This window comes from Mesoplodon mirus, assembly GCF_964341445.2.
Source record: "Mesoplodon mirus genome assembly, chromosome: 2".
Taxonomy (NCBI): Eukaryota; Metazoa; Chordata; class Mammalia; order Artiodactyla; family Ziphiidae; genus Mesoplodon; species Mesoplodon mirus.
Window position 1 is genome coordinate 175,766,252 of NC_138977.1, and position 12,810 is coordinate 175,779,061.

The following is a 12,810-nucleotide window of genomic DNA, read 5'->3' on the forward strand; positions in this document are numbered from 1 at the left end:
CCACAGAAGTACACAATAATCAGAGGATCCAGAAATGCTAAATGCTAAATTAATTGTTGCTTTCACTGTTAGGTATTGTTTGCATAGATGGGGAGAGGGAGGATATGAAGGTGAGTCAAAGAGCTTAAAATTTTATAGGTAAGGCATGAAAATAATCAAAATATAAGGTAGAAAGTGACTCACTTCCTATATATTTGTGTAATATAGCCGTGTAATTCAGAGCAAAGTTATACCAATGTCAATAGTATATTTAGAAAAACTATTGGTATTTCAACTGGGCTAACTTGAATGTTACACTTTTTTCCTTTTAAACTGAAGGGATTGTAGCTATTGAGTCCTCTTCTTTTACTGATGTGAAAACCAGATAGCCAAGTTTAACACTACATGACCGTTGAGATCAGGATAAAAATTTTGAGCTATCATATGACTTGTGATGAAAAAATCACCTATTATTATTAGAAGTATCTGATGGTTTAGTAGCTACTTGTGATTGTATTAGAATTCTTTTCCATTTGTTTTTTTTTTTTTGGTCAGTAGAAATCATTTTTTTCCATTAAAGTCCAGCCATTTGAATTCTGCCTAGTATTTAAACTACCTTTTCCATTACTTTTTATCAAATTTACTTTAAATAATTATTTCCACTAAGTAATCTAGGGTAGAAGTGGAATTTAAAAAATTAATTAAAGAGGTGTATTGAAGAGTCTTATAAAATATTTTTTTATAAAGCTTTAAGAATAGAATACAACCTAATAAAGGACTGATCTGGGGTTGTTGCCCTATTACAATGTAATTCTGCTTGCAAACAACATGCCCAGCCTTTGATTCTGTGATCTTACGACACGTGGAAACTGAATTTGCATTTTGGTAATACAATGTAGGCTCTTTGTTGGTTCTTAAATAGCCCTGACTATTTGATAGTAATATGTTGTTTTCATTGAGGGAAATCATGTAGTATCTCTTAGTACTAGATTTTATCAATTTTAATTCAAGACCAAATTCTTTAGGATGTGGTATACCTGATAGTTCTTAAATAGTATTACTTTCTTCTCTTAGAGAAGACTCCTAAGCTGTGAACAGTGATCTTCAGATACTGCTTTCAAAAAAATTTTACAATGAAATTGACAATGCAAAGTTTTTTCTTTACAATAGTAAAAAATAATTTTAATAGCTTTTTTAGTATATATGACATAAAAGATCTTTTCATCTTATATGTTTTATAGTTGTCACGTTAATTTGGTTTTCCTTGGTATTAATTTTCCTTTGGTTGTGATCTGGAATGATGCTGGCTCCCTCTTGTGGTTAGAGCTCATTTTATCAGTTACATAAACACCTATAATTTAGAGGACAAATACTAGGTCAATTTAATTTTAAGGCAAAATAAAACAATCAGTTTATTATACTCAGTTTATCACTGTTGAGAGACTTTATCTATGGAAAGTTTTGTTTATTCATATTACAAATGAACATTTTCTTTCTGTTTTTGTTTACTGTATCTTCTAGTGAAATCTGGTTCATGTTTAGTTCTTCTGAGTGGACAAACCAAAGAAAATTTGTTTAAATTTTGTATACAGATATGCATAGCTTCATTGACTTTGCCATCAAGAGATTATACTTCATTAAATTTGCTAACTCATCACTTATCAGTACATTATCCTACTTCTAAAAAATGGCTGGAGGGAAAGGAGATTTATGTAACATGCACAAAACAGTATAAAGATGACTGTTTTATTTGTTTTATTTTGAACTTATAGGATACCCCAGTCCATGGTGAAAAATCTAAACATGGAAAAATATAAAATTGCCAAGCAAAATTCTGAGTAGTAGTCATGCGGAGCTACTAATAATAGCTAATATTTATTTATTAATTACTATATGCTTAGCATTTTACATACCTGAATAATTTATAGTAGAGTATGTAGTATCAATATCAAGGTAATGAAGAACAGAGTTTCCTGAATCAAACTAGTTCTGCCACTTGCTCATGGATGCTTTCATAGCCTCTGTTTCTTCCCCTAAAAAAATTGGGGGGAAGGAAAGAGAAGGGTGACATCTGCCTTGTCTCAGTCTCCCAGCTCCTTGAAGTCAAAGACTGTGTCCATTCATTTTTGTATTCCCAACACTTAACATATATACTGAATGAACAAAAGGAGAGGCTGAGTTTGGTCCACTAGGAGATTATATACTATTTATGAAGCTCCTTTCCCAGGTTTTGGTCCTGGGAAGATCAAGAAGGAGCGTTTCCCTGGGACTCGTGGTGGTTTAGGAGAAGTGAATCTAACAGTTGATATTGCTGGGAAGCCATGGAAATGCCCAGGTTTGCCATTACTGGCAGCCCCAGCCCATCCCTTCATTCATGATATGATAAATGGCATGATTCTGCTAGCTTGGAGAAAGTGAATGGATAGACCAGCAGTCTTCCTCAGCTACAGATTGCCTGTAATGTAGTTCAGAGAGCACCTGAAACAAAGGATCTGGGTGTTTTTTGTTTTTTGTTTTTCCTGGTGTGATTTAATGTTTTTTAGAGAGTGAGTTTCAACTTGTTTATTTTTTAAAAAAATATCTTTATTGGAGTATAATTGCTTTACAACGTTATGTTAGTTTCTGTTGTACAACAAAGTGAATCAGCTATACATATACATATATCCCCATATCTCCTCCCTCTTGCATCTCCCTCCCACCTCCTTATCCCACCACTCTAGGTGGTCACAGAGCACCGAGCTGATCTCCCTGTGCTATGCAGCAGCTTCCCACTAGCCATCCATTTTACATTTGGTAATATATGTATGTCAGTGCTACTCTCTCACTTCATCCCAGCTTACCCTTCCCACCCTGTGTCCTCAAGTCCATTTTCTACGTCTGTGTCTTTATTCCTGCCCTGCCACTAGCTTCATCAGTACCGTTTTTTTTTTAGATTCCATATATATGTGTTAGCATACAGTATTTGTTTTCCTCTTTCTGACTTACTTCACTCTGACAGACTCTAGGTCCATCCCTCTCATTACAAATAACTCAATTTCGTTCCTTTTTATGGCTGAGTAATATTCCATTGTATACATGTGTCACATCTTCTTTATCCATTCATCTGTCGATGGACATTTAGGTTGCTTCCATGTCCTGGCTATTGTAAATAGTGTTGCAGTGAACATTGTGGTACATGTATCTTTTTGAATTATGGTTTCTCAGGGTATATGCCCAGTAGTGGGATTGCTGGGCTGTATGGTAGTTCTATTTTTAGTTTTTTAAGGAACCTCCATACTGTTCTCCATAGTGGCTTCAACTTGTTCATTTTGAAGCTAGTCTTCAAGAAGAGACCACAAAATGTGGGCATCCTGTATGGCACTTGTCAGGACTTTTAGATCTACTGAGGAAAGGAAAATTAGCTGCAGGACTATAAGATGGGCCTCTTTAAGCCTTTTCAGTTTTTTCCATTGTGCTATTTCATTTTTCTACCACTGCTAACTGCCAGTGTATTGGTCTTTTTTCTGAAAAATGTAATTCAGGGATTTGGAGATTGAAGTGCTGAGTTGAGCAGTACAGATGTACCAAAAAAAAAAAAAAGAAAGAAAAACCAACCAAAAAACCTCCCAACTCATTGGCCTGCCTATTTACTTCTGTGGTGTGTTTGTCCTGAATAGATTGTTCTAAATCTGTAGTCACCATCTTTCAAAGAAATTTCTTTTCTCAAACATTTTGCTTGGTCAGGACTCTATCTCCTTGTTATTATGGTTAGGATTCTGAGGATTTATGCTTATAATACAGTAAATTCCTTCCCTTCTGTTTTCTTATTTGGTTAGCTGGTTAATTAAACTTCAACATAATTACATAATTCACTGTGCTCATTCTACAAAATAATTTAGCACCTTGTTTTTCAGAGCTGTCAGAAAGCAGAAGCAAAGAAAGAGCAATAAGATGAAAATGGAGACCACTAAAGGACAGTCCATGAATCATACAACTGTTACAAGGAAGAAGAAAAGAAGAGAAAGAGCTCATCAATATCTTTGCTCTTAAACGTCCAGTGGCTTGCGAATAAGAAAGATTTGTAGTCCAACCTTTGATGCCATTTTCTGCAAGTGCCTCACTGGACTTAAATTCTGTCGCTTTCAAAGGTATGCACCTCTCTAAGCTTGAAAGTAGGCAGGTGGTATTTCCTGGTTTATAGACCTCCTCACCCCCAGCAGCCCCTCTGGAGACCTGGGGAGTTGTTCCATCCTTAGCTGGTTTGCTAGCTCTCAGTGCCTTTTTTCTTTCTTTAAATCTCTTCCAGTCATATTATTTTAGCCTCTTTTATCTGAAGAAAGGGCATAACGTATCCTTTTGCAGGAAGAAAGAAGAAAATGAGAATGAAAACCTGAGGTTTTGTTTACATTGAACATAAGAGTATGTTAAGTTTGATATTTTAAATATTAAAGTATTGTACAATGGCTTAAACCCCACTTGTAAAGAGAAATACAATGTATGATTTTTTTTAGACAGAATCTGAAGATGATGGAAAGAATTTTGACAAAGCCAGTCTAAAGATATAAAGATTATGATTATGGTTAATTATTATTAAATATTTATTTTTCAAATACTTTTTGCAGTTGTCCTTTGATGGTATAGAATCACCTAAATGTTTGTTGAATAAGTGAGGTATTTAGAATTATGACTTGCTCTGTCATCTTAGTGTCTTTTAACCTAGGCAGTACGTTTCTCTCTCTCTCTTTTTTTTTTGCGGTACGCGGGCCTCTCACTATTGTGGCCTCTCCCGTTGCGGAGCACAGGCTCCGGACGCGCAGGCTCAACGGCCATGGCTCGCAGGCCCAGCCGCTCCGCGGCATGTGAGATCCTCCCAGACCGGGGCACGAACCCTTGTCCCCTGCATCGGCAGGTGGACTCTCAACCACTGCGCCACCAGGGAAGCCCTGTTTCTCTCTTTGTTAAAGTAGTAGCAGAAGGCAAGATATTTTGGTGATCATTTTGGTGATCCTCATTCCTATTCTAACACTTCCTGGTTGTATGTCCTTAGCCAGGTCATTCATTCTCTAGAAGCTACTGTTTCTTCATTATTATAATGGGGACAATAATAGTTAGACCTCAGGTTTGTTTGTGGTGAAATTAAATGAGGCACACGCCCCTGGCTCTCAGTTCTCCTGCTACCCGCGAGAAACGTTAACAAGTGAAGATGGCTACGGAGCACTAATAGTAATCACCGGGTGGTCAGGTATTGTAGCATGGAAGGGAGTAGTTTGAACAAACAGTTCATTGTCTCCTTGAGACTTAGTAGTTTAGAATGGCTTGCATTTGCACAATGACTCTTCTCTCTTTCCCAAATGACTGCTTTAGAGCAGGTTTGGAGGCATCTCTGCTTGGGCTTAGCTAGAGCCCTGAGAGTAAAGGTGGAAGAACTGCACTCCATCTGGTATTTAAATTCTACCTGGTATTTAAGTTAGGATGGTTTGTTGCCTGATGTGGAATACACACATGTGGCCCTGATCAGTGTGGTCCTGGTAGATCAGGCTATATCAAAAGATGAGCTAAGCTCCTGGACTTAGCAAGCATCAGAAAACTCTTCTCTTAGGCTTCCCTGGTGGCGCAGTGGTTGAGAGTCTGCCTGCCGATGCAGGGGACACGGGTTCATGCCCCAGTCCGGGAAGATCCCACATGCCACGGAGCGGCTGGGCCTGTGAGCCATGGCCGCTGAGCCTGTGCGCCCGGAACCTGTGCTCCGCAACGGGAGAGGCCACAATGGTGAGAGGCCCGCGTACCGCAAAAAAAAAAAAAAAAAAAAAGAAAACTCTTCTCTTGCCCCTTCTTTAACATGGGTTCCTGTGGTGATAGGAGGGGCAGATTTTGAGGTGATTGGATGAGATATGAACCTTGTACAATCATTGTGAGAGTTCCCCTCTCTGATTCAGGCATAGATGTGGACATTGCCTGACTTTCATGGTGTCCACGATACTGTGGATAAAATCTGTTGAAATCTCCCCAGAAACTCAGACAGCTGAGGGACCATGACTGCTGAAGAACTGGGTCCTGATGGCCAATGGTTTTTATCATCACCATATTTTCTTAGTTTTAAGATACCGTCAATTGTAAAATGCATTTTCGATGTAATCATAGCTCTTCAGGGAGAAAACACCTTTATCTCATTAATTGTATATATTAAATTTTAGATGTATCTTTTTTCAGAAATATTGAAATGTGAAAAAAATGTCCATCTTAGTATTGAGCAAATAGGGTATTATAATCAGGAATTCTGTACTTAAAAACTTTGTTACCTCCTTAGAGAGTTAAAAATAGGAACTTTGATGGTTCTGGTTTTTTTTGTTCAATTAATACTAATTTTAAGGACTTAATCTCTTTCTTTTCTCAGAGGATAAACTAATAGAATGTAAAAATGTCTCTGGGAGGTAAAGTGTGATGGGAGATGAAGTCATTTGTTCTAATTAGGAATCTGCCTATCTGAACATTAAGATACTTACTCAAAATAGCAATAGAAGAAAATTCCTGAAATTTGACAGATAAAACTTTCTAAGCTTTTTAAAAGGACATTTTTCTTAAATAACTACAGCTAAATTTCATTCTACTTCTTGTTTATATTATAAAATGTAATGAAATACAAAGTTACTTTGTAGGCCCTGGATGATCAGATTTCAGTTTTTTCCCCTACATTTAGTCTGATATTTAGACTAATTTATTTCTCCAGTATGCCCCAATCTTTTCATCCTAGTCTCTTCTTTCTGTTTGGAACATTTCCCTCCATACAGCCGTCTGTTAAAGTCTTATGGAGCCTTTAGGCCCTGGCCCAAGTCCCACTCTCTCCTGGGAAGCCTCACATGAGTCCCTGATAGCAGCCAGTACCTTCCTCTCCAAACCGCTTGCTATTCTGCACCACATTTGAGGCACTTTTCATGTATTATTCTGTGATTATATTGACAGATTCTGTTTCCCCAAAAGGTTTCAGTTTCTTCAAGTCAGTACCCACTTCTTATACTCTCATGTCTTTCTTATGTATTGTAGGTGCTCAGTAAAAAGTTGATGAAAACATGGAGTTTTCTAGAGGTTTTCAGGTGGTAGGTGTATTCATTTGCTAGGGCTGCCATAACAAAAAATCACAGACTGGGTGGCTTAAACAACAATAATTAACTTTCCCACAGTTCTGGAGCCTGGAAGTCCAAGATCAAGGTGTCTGCTGATTCAGTTCCTGGTGAGATCTCTCTGCCTGGCTTGCAGATGGCACCTTCTCACTGTGTCCTCACATGGACTTTCTTCTATGTGTGTGTATTCCTGGTGTCTCTCTGTGTCCAAATTTCCTCTTTGTATAAGGATACTAGTCAGATTGGATTAGGGCCCACCCTAATGGCCTCATTTTACTTGTCATCTCCTTTTTAAAGGCCCTGTCTCTAAATACAGTCGCTCTCTGAGCTACTGGGGGTTAGGACTTCAACATGCAGATTTGGGGAGATACCATTCATTCCCTAACAGTAACCATGCCTAAGATATGGAGAGGACTTGCTTTTTTCTCTTTCTTAGAAGGACTGAAAAAAGGAAAACAGACCTAAACAATATTGGGAGGAATTCAGAGCCAACAGAAGGACTATCCCAGCACTGAGGGTTTAAACGTTGGGATGTGCTACGTGAGCAAGATCGGCAGCCTTATCTGGAAGTCTTTAAACTTAGAATAATTCAGCTTTCAAGGTTATTTTAAGAAAAACACTTAAGTTGATTTCTGCCCTTTTCAAAGCAATTTATAAAATACTAGGCATCTGGGAGAAGCTTGACTGTAGGCAGACATCAGAGAAATATTGTGGGTTTGGTTCCAGACCACCACAATAAATTGAGTATCTCAGTGAAGGGAGTCACATGAATTTTTTGGTTTCCCAGTGCATCTAAAAGTTACATTTATACCACACTGTAGTCTGTTAAGTGTGCAGTAGCATTGTCTAGAAAAAAAAATCCACATACCTTAATTTAAAAATACTTTATTACTAAAAAATGCTAAAACATCATCTCATAACACAGGGATGCCACAAACCTTCAATTTGTAAAACAAACCACAATATCTACGAAGCACAATAAAACAAGATATTTAATTTTTAAATATAAAATCACAGCCTATAAAAGGTCCTTGTCTGATATCACCTCCTTTGTGATGTCCTTGTTGGTGTCTCCAGTGGAACAGTATGTCTCTTACCAGTGAAATAAAAATAGGTGTGTGTTTGTGTGTCTTTTCATTTCTACTTCTTTTCAGGTACTTAAATCATGCCCTGCATTAGAACAACTCTTTGTGCTTGTTTCCCCTGTGTAGATTAGAAACTCGTTGATGGCAGGGGCCTGTGGACATCATCATGAACGTTCACTGGCTCCCAGAGCTGTGTCTTGCACATGGTGATATCAGAGACAACCAGTTGCAGTATGCATGGCCTCATTCCTCGTCCCACAAGCCTGGGAAGCAGGCGCCCAGGCTAACACCATTCTCCACCCTCCAAGTAGAAGCTGCTCCTAAATAAGGACCGGGTGAATGGAGATGGCCACTTATGCCTCCAAACCCAACTGTGCTGTCTGACAGTAAGACGCTAATACTCTTAGAGCTGCCCAAGGAAGAAAAGCTTAAAAAAATGCAAAGGAAAATCCAATTTGACTTACTTGATGCGGTTTTAATTGGAACATTAGGACATGGGTTAAATTACTTGAGCATCAGCTGGAAGGTCACTGCAAAAAAGTGAAGATAAGAACTCTACTATTTGATTTCAAACGACTTAGTATAAATGTTAACTCAGCAAGACTGAGGGGGGAAAAAAGCACCAAAAGTAAGCAAGCAGATCTCAGAGATCTGAGGGGTGAGTTTTATCCCATTAGCTGGACAGTCACAAGATTCTCACACTACTGTGTTGCTTAGTACTCCTGCAGACTAGCAGTGTGACATCCGATGATCTCTAAGAAACGAAGCCTGATTAGATGGGCCAGCTTCTTCATCTGAAAATGTGGAGGTGAGGAATGAGAGAAAACTAGAGATAGACAGCCTAAACATTCCACATGCTTAAAGAGGACAAAAGGAAATAAAAGTTGCTGCCTGCTAACTTTACAATTAATACATGAGCCAGGTGAGTCAAATAAAATGAAAAGTAACTCTAATTCTACCACCCAGACATAACCACTGTCACACTTACATGTGTGTTCTTCCAAAGATTGTTTCTTGTGTAAAAGCTATATAGACACTCTAAAATTTCCCCCACAAAAATGGAATTATTAAAATATACTGTCTGTAATCCTCTCCTTCTTATAAACATGTGAACATCAATTTATACCTATAACAACAGTATTATTCTTCAGTATGCATGTACTGTATTTAATCAGTCTCTTATGGTTGGACATCTAAGTTGTTTGCATTTTTCACTAGTGTAAACAACTCTATGGTGAACGTACTTATACTCAAATTTTTTCTTATTTCCTTAAGCTAAGTTCCTATACATACAAATACTGGTTCTGTAGCTCTTAGAACTTTTTTTCCAGATGGGAGTCATACGAGTTGGTCTCTGAACAGCATCTGAAGTGGTCGTGGGAGACAAGCAAAGCACCACGAACTGACAGTCTAGACCCACATCTCCCAGACGCACTTCAAATGTAAAACCACCCTTTAAGTAGTAATGATTGTCATATTGAACACTATGGATGGGCCGCTTTGCCACCATCATTCCCACCCGTTCCATTGTGTGCCTGCTGTGGGATTTGGGGGAGGGTTGACTGACATCCGCTCCAACTCTTGGGGAGGACTTTTTATAGGGCATAATTCCATCCCCTTTACCTGTGATTTCAGCGAGGCTCAGGATAGGGGCTGGTCTAATTACAACGCGGCTCAGTACTTTAGTCTTGTGACTGGTGAAGAGACGCTCATTCTTCCTTCTGAATGAGGAAGCCTGTAGCTCCAGGTGCTGTCGGCAGTCTTCCAGCAAACACATGGGGAGCCAGCCTTATGGTCGTGCACACCTTCAGCTGGGTCCCTGGTGACTCCAAGTTGCTGGATCTAGTCTGCCCTGAAGTTGGCCCCATGACTGGACTTGTAATTTACATGAGCCGACACATTCTAGTTATTACTTATGCCACTGCAACCATGGCAGGGCAGAGAGATTCTATCACTAACATTTATTTCTTTTTCCAACAAATCCAGTTAATTTGCTTATTTTGTATGCTTCACTTATTTTTTGACTTCAAAATAGGCCTCTCAATATAACAGCCTTTCCACCTGTCCTAGATCAGTCACATCCCACACAACTCCACCTTCCATCCCTGTACACTGTAAGTCCCACATCTCTGCTCAGGCCCTGACCTTTCCCCTTCACACCTGCCTTTTCAGCTGTCTTTTGGCCATCACAGGTGGATTTTCACACCACACCTCCACCTGAACACAGTCCTCACTGAACTCCTTTGCTCTGGTCTACTTTCCCTCCCTTCCCCTCGTACTTCCCTCATATCCCACCCCACCCAACAACAACCAGTTCTCTACTCCCTGAGTCTGTGCACCCAAATATCCCAACCTGTCTTGACTACTCCCTTGCTTTCATTCCCCCGATCTAATCAATAATCTGTTCATGTTATCCTACTTCAGAAATGTCTCTGGAATCACCTCCTGCAACCCCCCTCTCCCCTCCCCCGCCTCTGCCCAACTAGTCTTCCTTCCTTTCTAACCCATCATCAGCCTTGGCACAAGAATTAAGGTCTCGCATGACCGATGAACCAGTGTGATGCCATCAACAACACGCCCCTCCTCCAACAACCTCTGTTCTCAACTTCCTGCCTTTCAGAATCTAACCCCACACCGTTATAACACGTGGAAAGGTGCCATCGGTGTGAGCTAGCCCAAGGGGTGTACTGATCAAAGAAACAGCCTAGCTACCAAAAAGTTATTTCAAAAGAGCTAGCCACTGCATTTTCTTTTCAAGCACTAGGAGGAGGATAGATTAATATACATCATGGGAATTCTTAAAGTCTATTTTCTCTTCATTTCCCTCACCCCTTTCCCACTTCCCACTCTGCACATTTGTATCTCCCATCTTTGCCTTCTTAAAAAGCACCAATGCCTGATCCCTGGGACTTTCCCCCTTTTCCTTTTGATCCTGTGCCACATAAGCACAAGTAAACCAATTTGACAAAGCAGTGTTTTCCTTAGAGAATGGGGAAGGCAAAGAAACGGAGTGGGTAAAGCCAAAGTCTCCTTTATGGGGCAGTGAGAAAAAAAAGGCTAGAAATACCATGTGTTAATAGCTCTTGTCCTATGGCTACTTTGGATCATTTCCAGTAACAATCCCTGCCACCCACTCCCACTGACACGCATGAGGTGCTATATAGCCACATCTGGAACTTCACACCTATGCTGTTTCCTATGTTGTTATACATGCCTTCTGGGTAATTCATACTCTTCTGTGAAGGTTTCATAATATGCAGGTAGTTACTCTCCTCTGTCTTGTAGCACTGAGTGTATAGTTCTATTAACAGTCCTTTCCATGTGTTGTATGGGGGTTCATATTCAGGATAAGTTTCAGGAAAATGGCATTCAGTTTTCATAAGATTGTTAAGCGGATAAAAATATTGGATGGACCCCCACCATGTAGGTTATCTATTGCCACCTGTTGGAGGTTGGAGACGGTATCTTGAGATCAGACTATGAGGGAGGCAGCTATTATATCATCCTTGGATATGCTTATCCGGTAACTTACAGGATAGGATCAAGCAGACAATGGTCTGGAAGCATTCACAGCTGCACTCGGCATCGCCGAAGGACCACTGGGACAATTTTATAGTTCACCTAGAGAAACAGGAAGTGCATTCGTTAAGTCAAGATTTATGAATGGATAACTAGTCTTGTGGGAGCCAGGAATACGTCAGGGAAGGTCTTCATTACAGCTTGGGGACTAACAGAGCATAGAGGCCACCTGGTCCTAATGATTATTAAACAATTTATTTATTAACTACAATGCCCTTGACAGAGAAGTGATTTACTGCACAGTACAGTCCTGGGTAGGGCAGTGGAAGGACGGGAGGAACTGTACGTGCCCAAGGTGGCATCAGTTGTGCTAAAAATCACACACCACCCCAGAACATTAAATAATACCCCAAAACGCATTTCATTTATAACAAAGGAAAGTCCATTCTCACTTTAGGATATTGCCTGTGGGTGAATTTGGAGGACATTCTAAATTGTTTGCAGAAAAAGCAAGGGAAAAAGCCCATCTCAGGAAGCAGGGTAAACATCAGGAGTTACAAATCGCCTGGCACAAAAGAGTGCCTCGAATATTTGTTGCTGAATGAATTAGTCTACCTCTGTCACCTTCATCCCAGGAGCTAGATCCAGACAGAGGGCAGGAAGACAGGGCTTGTTGCAAATTGAAGATCCTGCCTCCTTTCTACTTTGAACAAGTAAAAGAAGTGAAAGGTAGATGGCTTTCTACCACAGACTTTAAGATCAAGAAACACAGGATGATATGTCACGTTCTCTTAACCAGGTTCATAACTTGTGGAAACTTTTAAACAAGTTAACACATTTAAATGTGTAACAAGAAGCATCAGATGAGTTCTGATTCACATAACCCGCCAGGCTGACCTGTGAACCTTACAGGGCAGAGCCTCTGTCCCGTGCATTTGTGTAGCTCAGGCTCCTTCACATAGGAGATGCTCCAATAGCTACGGGACAAATCCTGGCTGAGCCCACGGTCCTCATTTATTATGGTGGGGGCTACTACTACTAATAAGTTGTAGGCATGGGATAAAGAATCAAGATATTTGCCTATGTCAGATGTTTTAGAGTAGGACTCTCCTACCTTGGCTGCAAAGTGG

At 39.8% G+C, this 12,810-nt stretch overlaps 1 protein-coding gene across 1 annotated transcript in view; it reads left to right on the top strand.

Moving 5' to 3' along the window:
- Positions 1-4,570, top strand: part of ZCCHC4 (zinc finger CCHC-type containing 4) — a 53,269-nt gene extending 48,699 nt beyond the window's left edge. Inside the window, 2 exon segments of the mRNA XM_082611391.1 lie at positions 3,873-3,970; positions 3,973-4,570. Coding sequence (XP_082467517.1) covers positions 3,873-3,970; positions 3,973-4,043 — 169 coding nt within the window. The 3' untranslated portion in view covers positions 4,044-4,570.
- Positions 4,571-12,810: the final 8,240 nt, after the last annotated feature.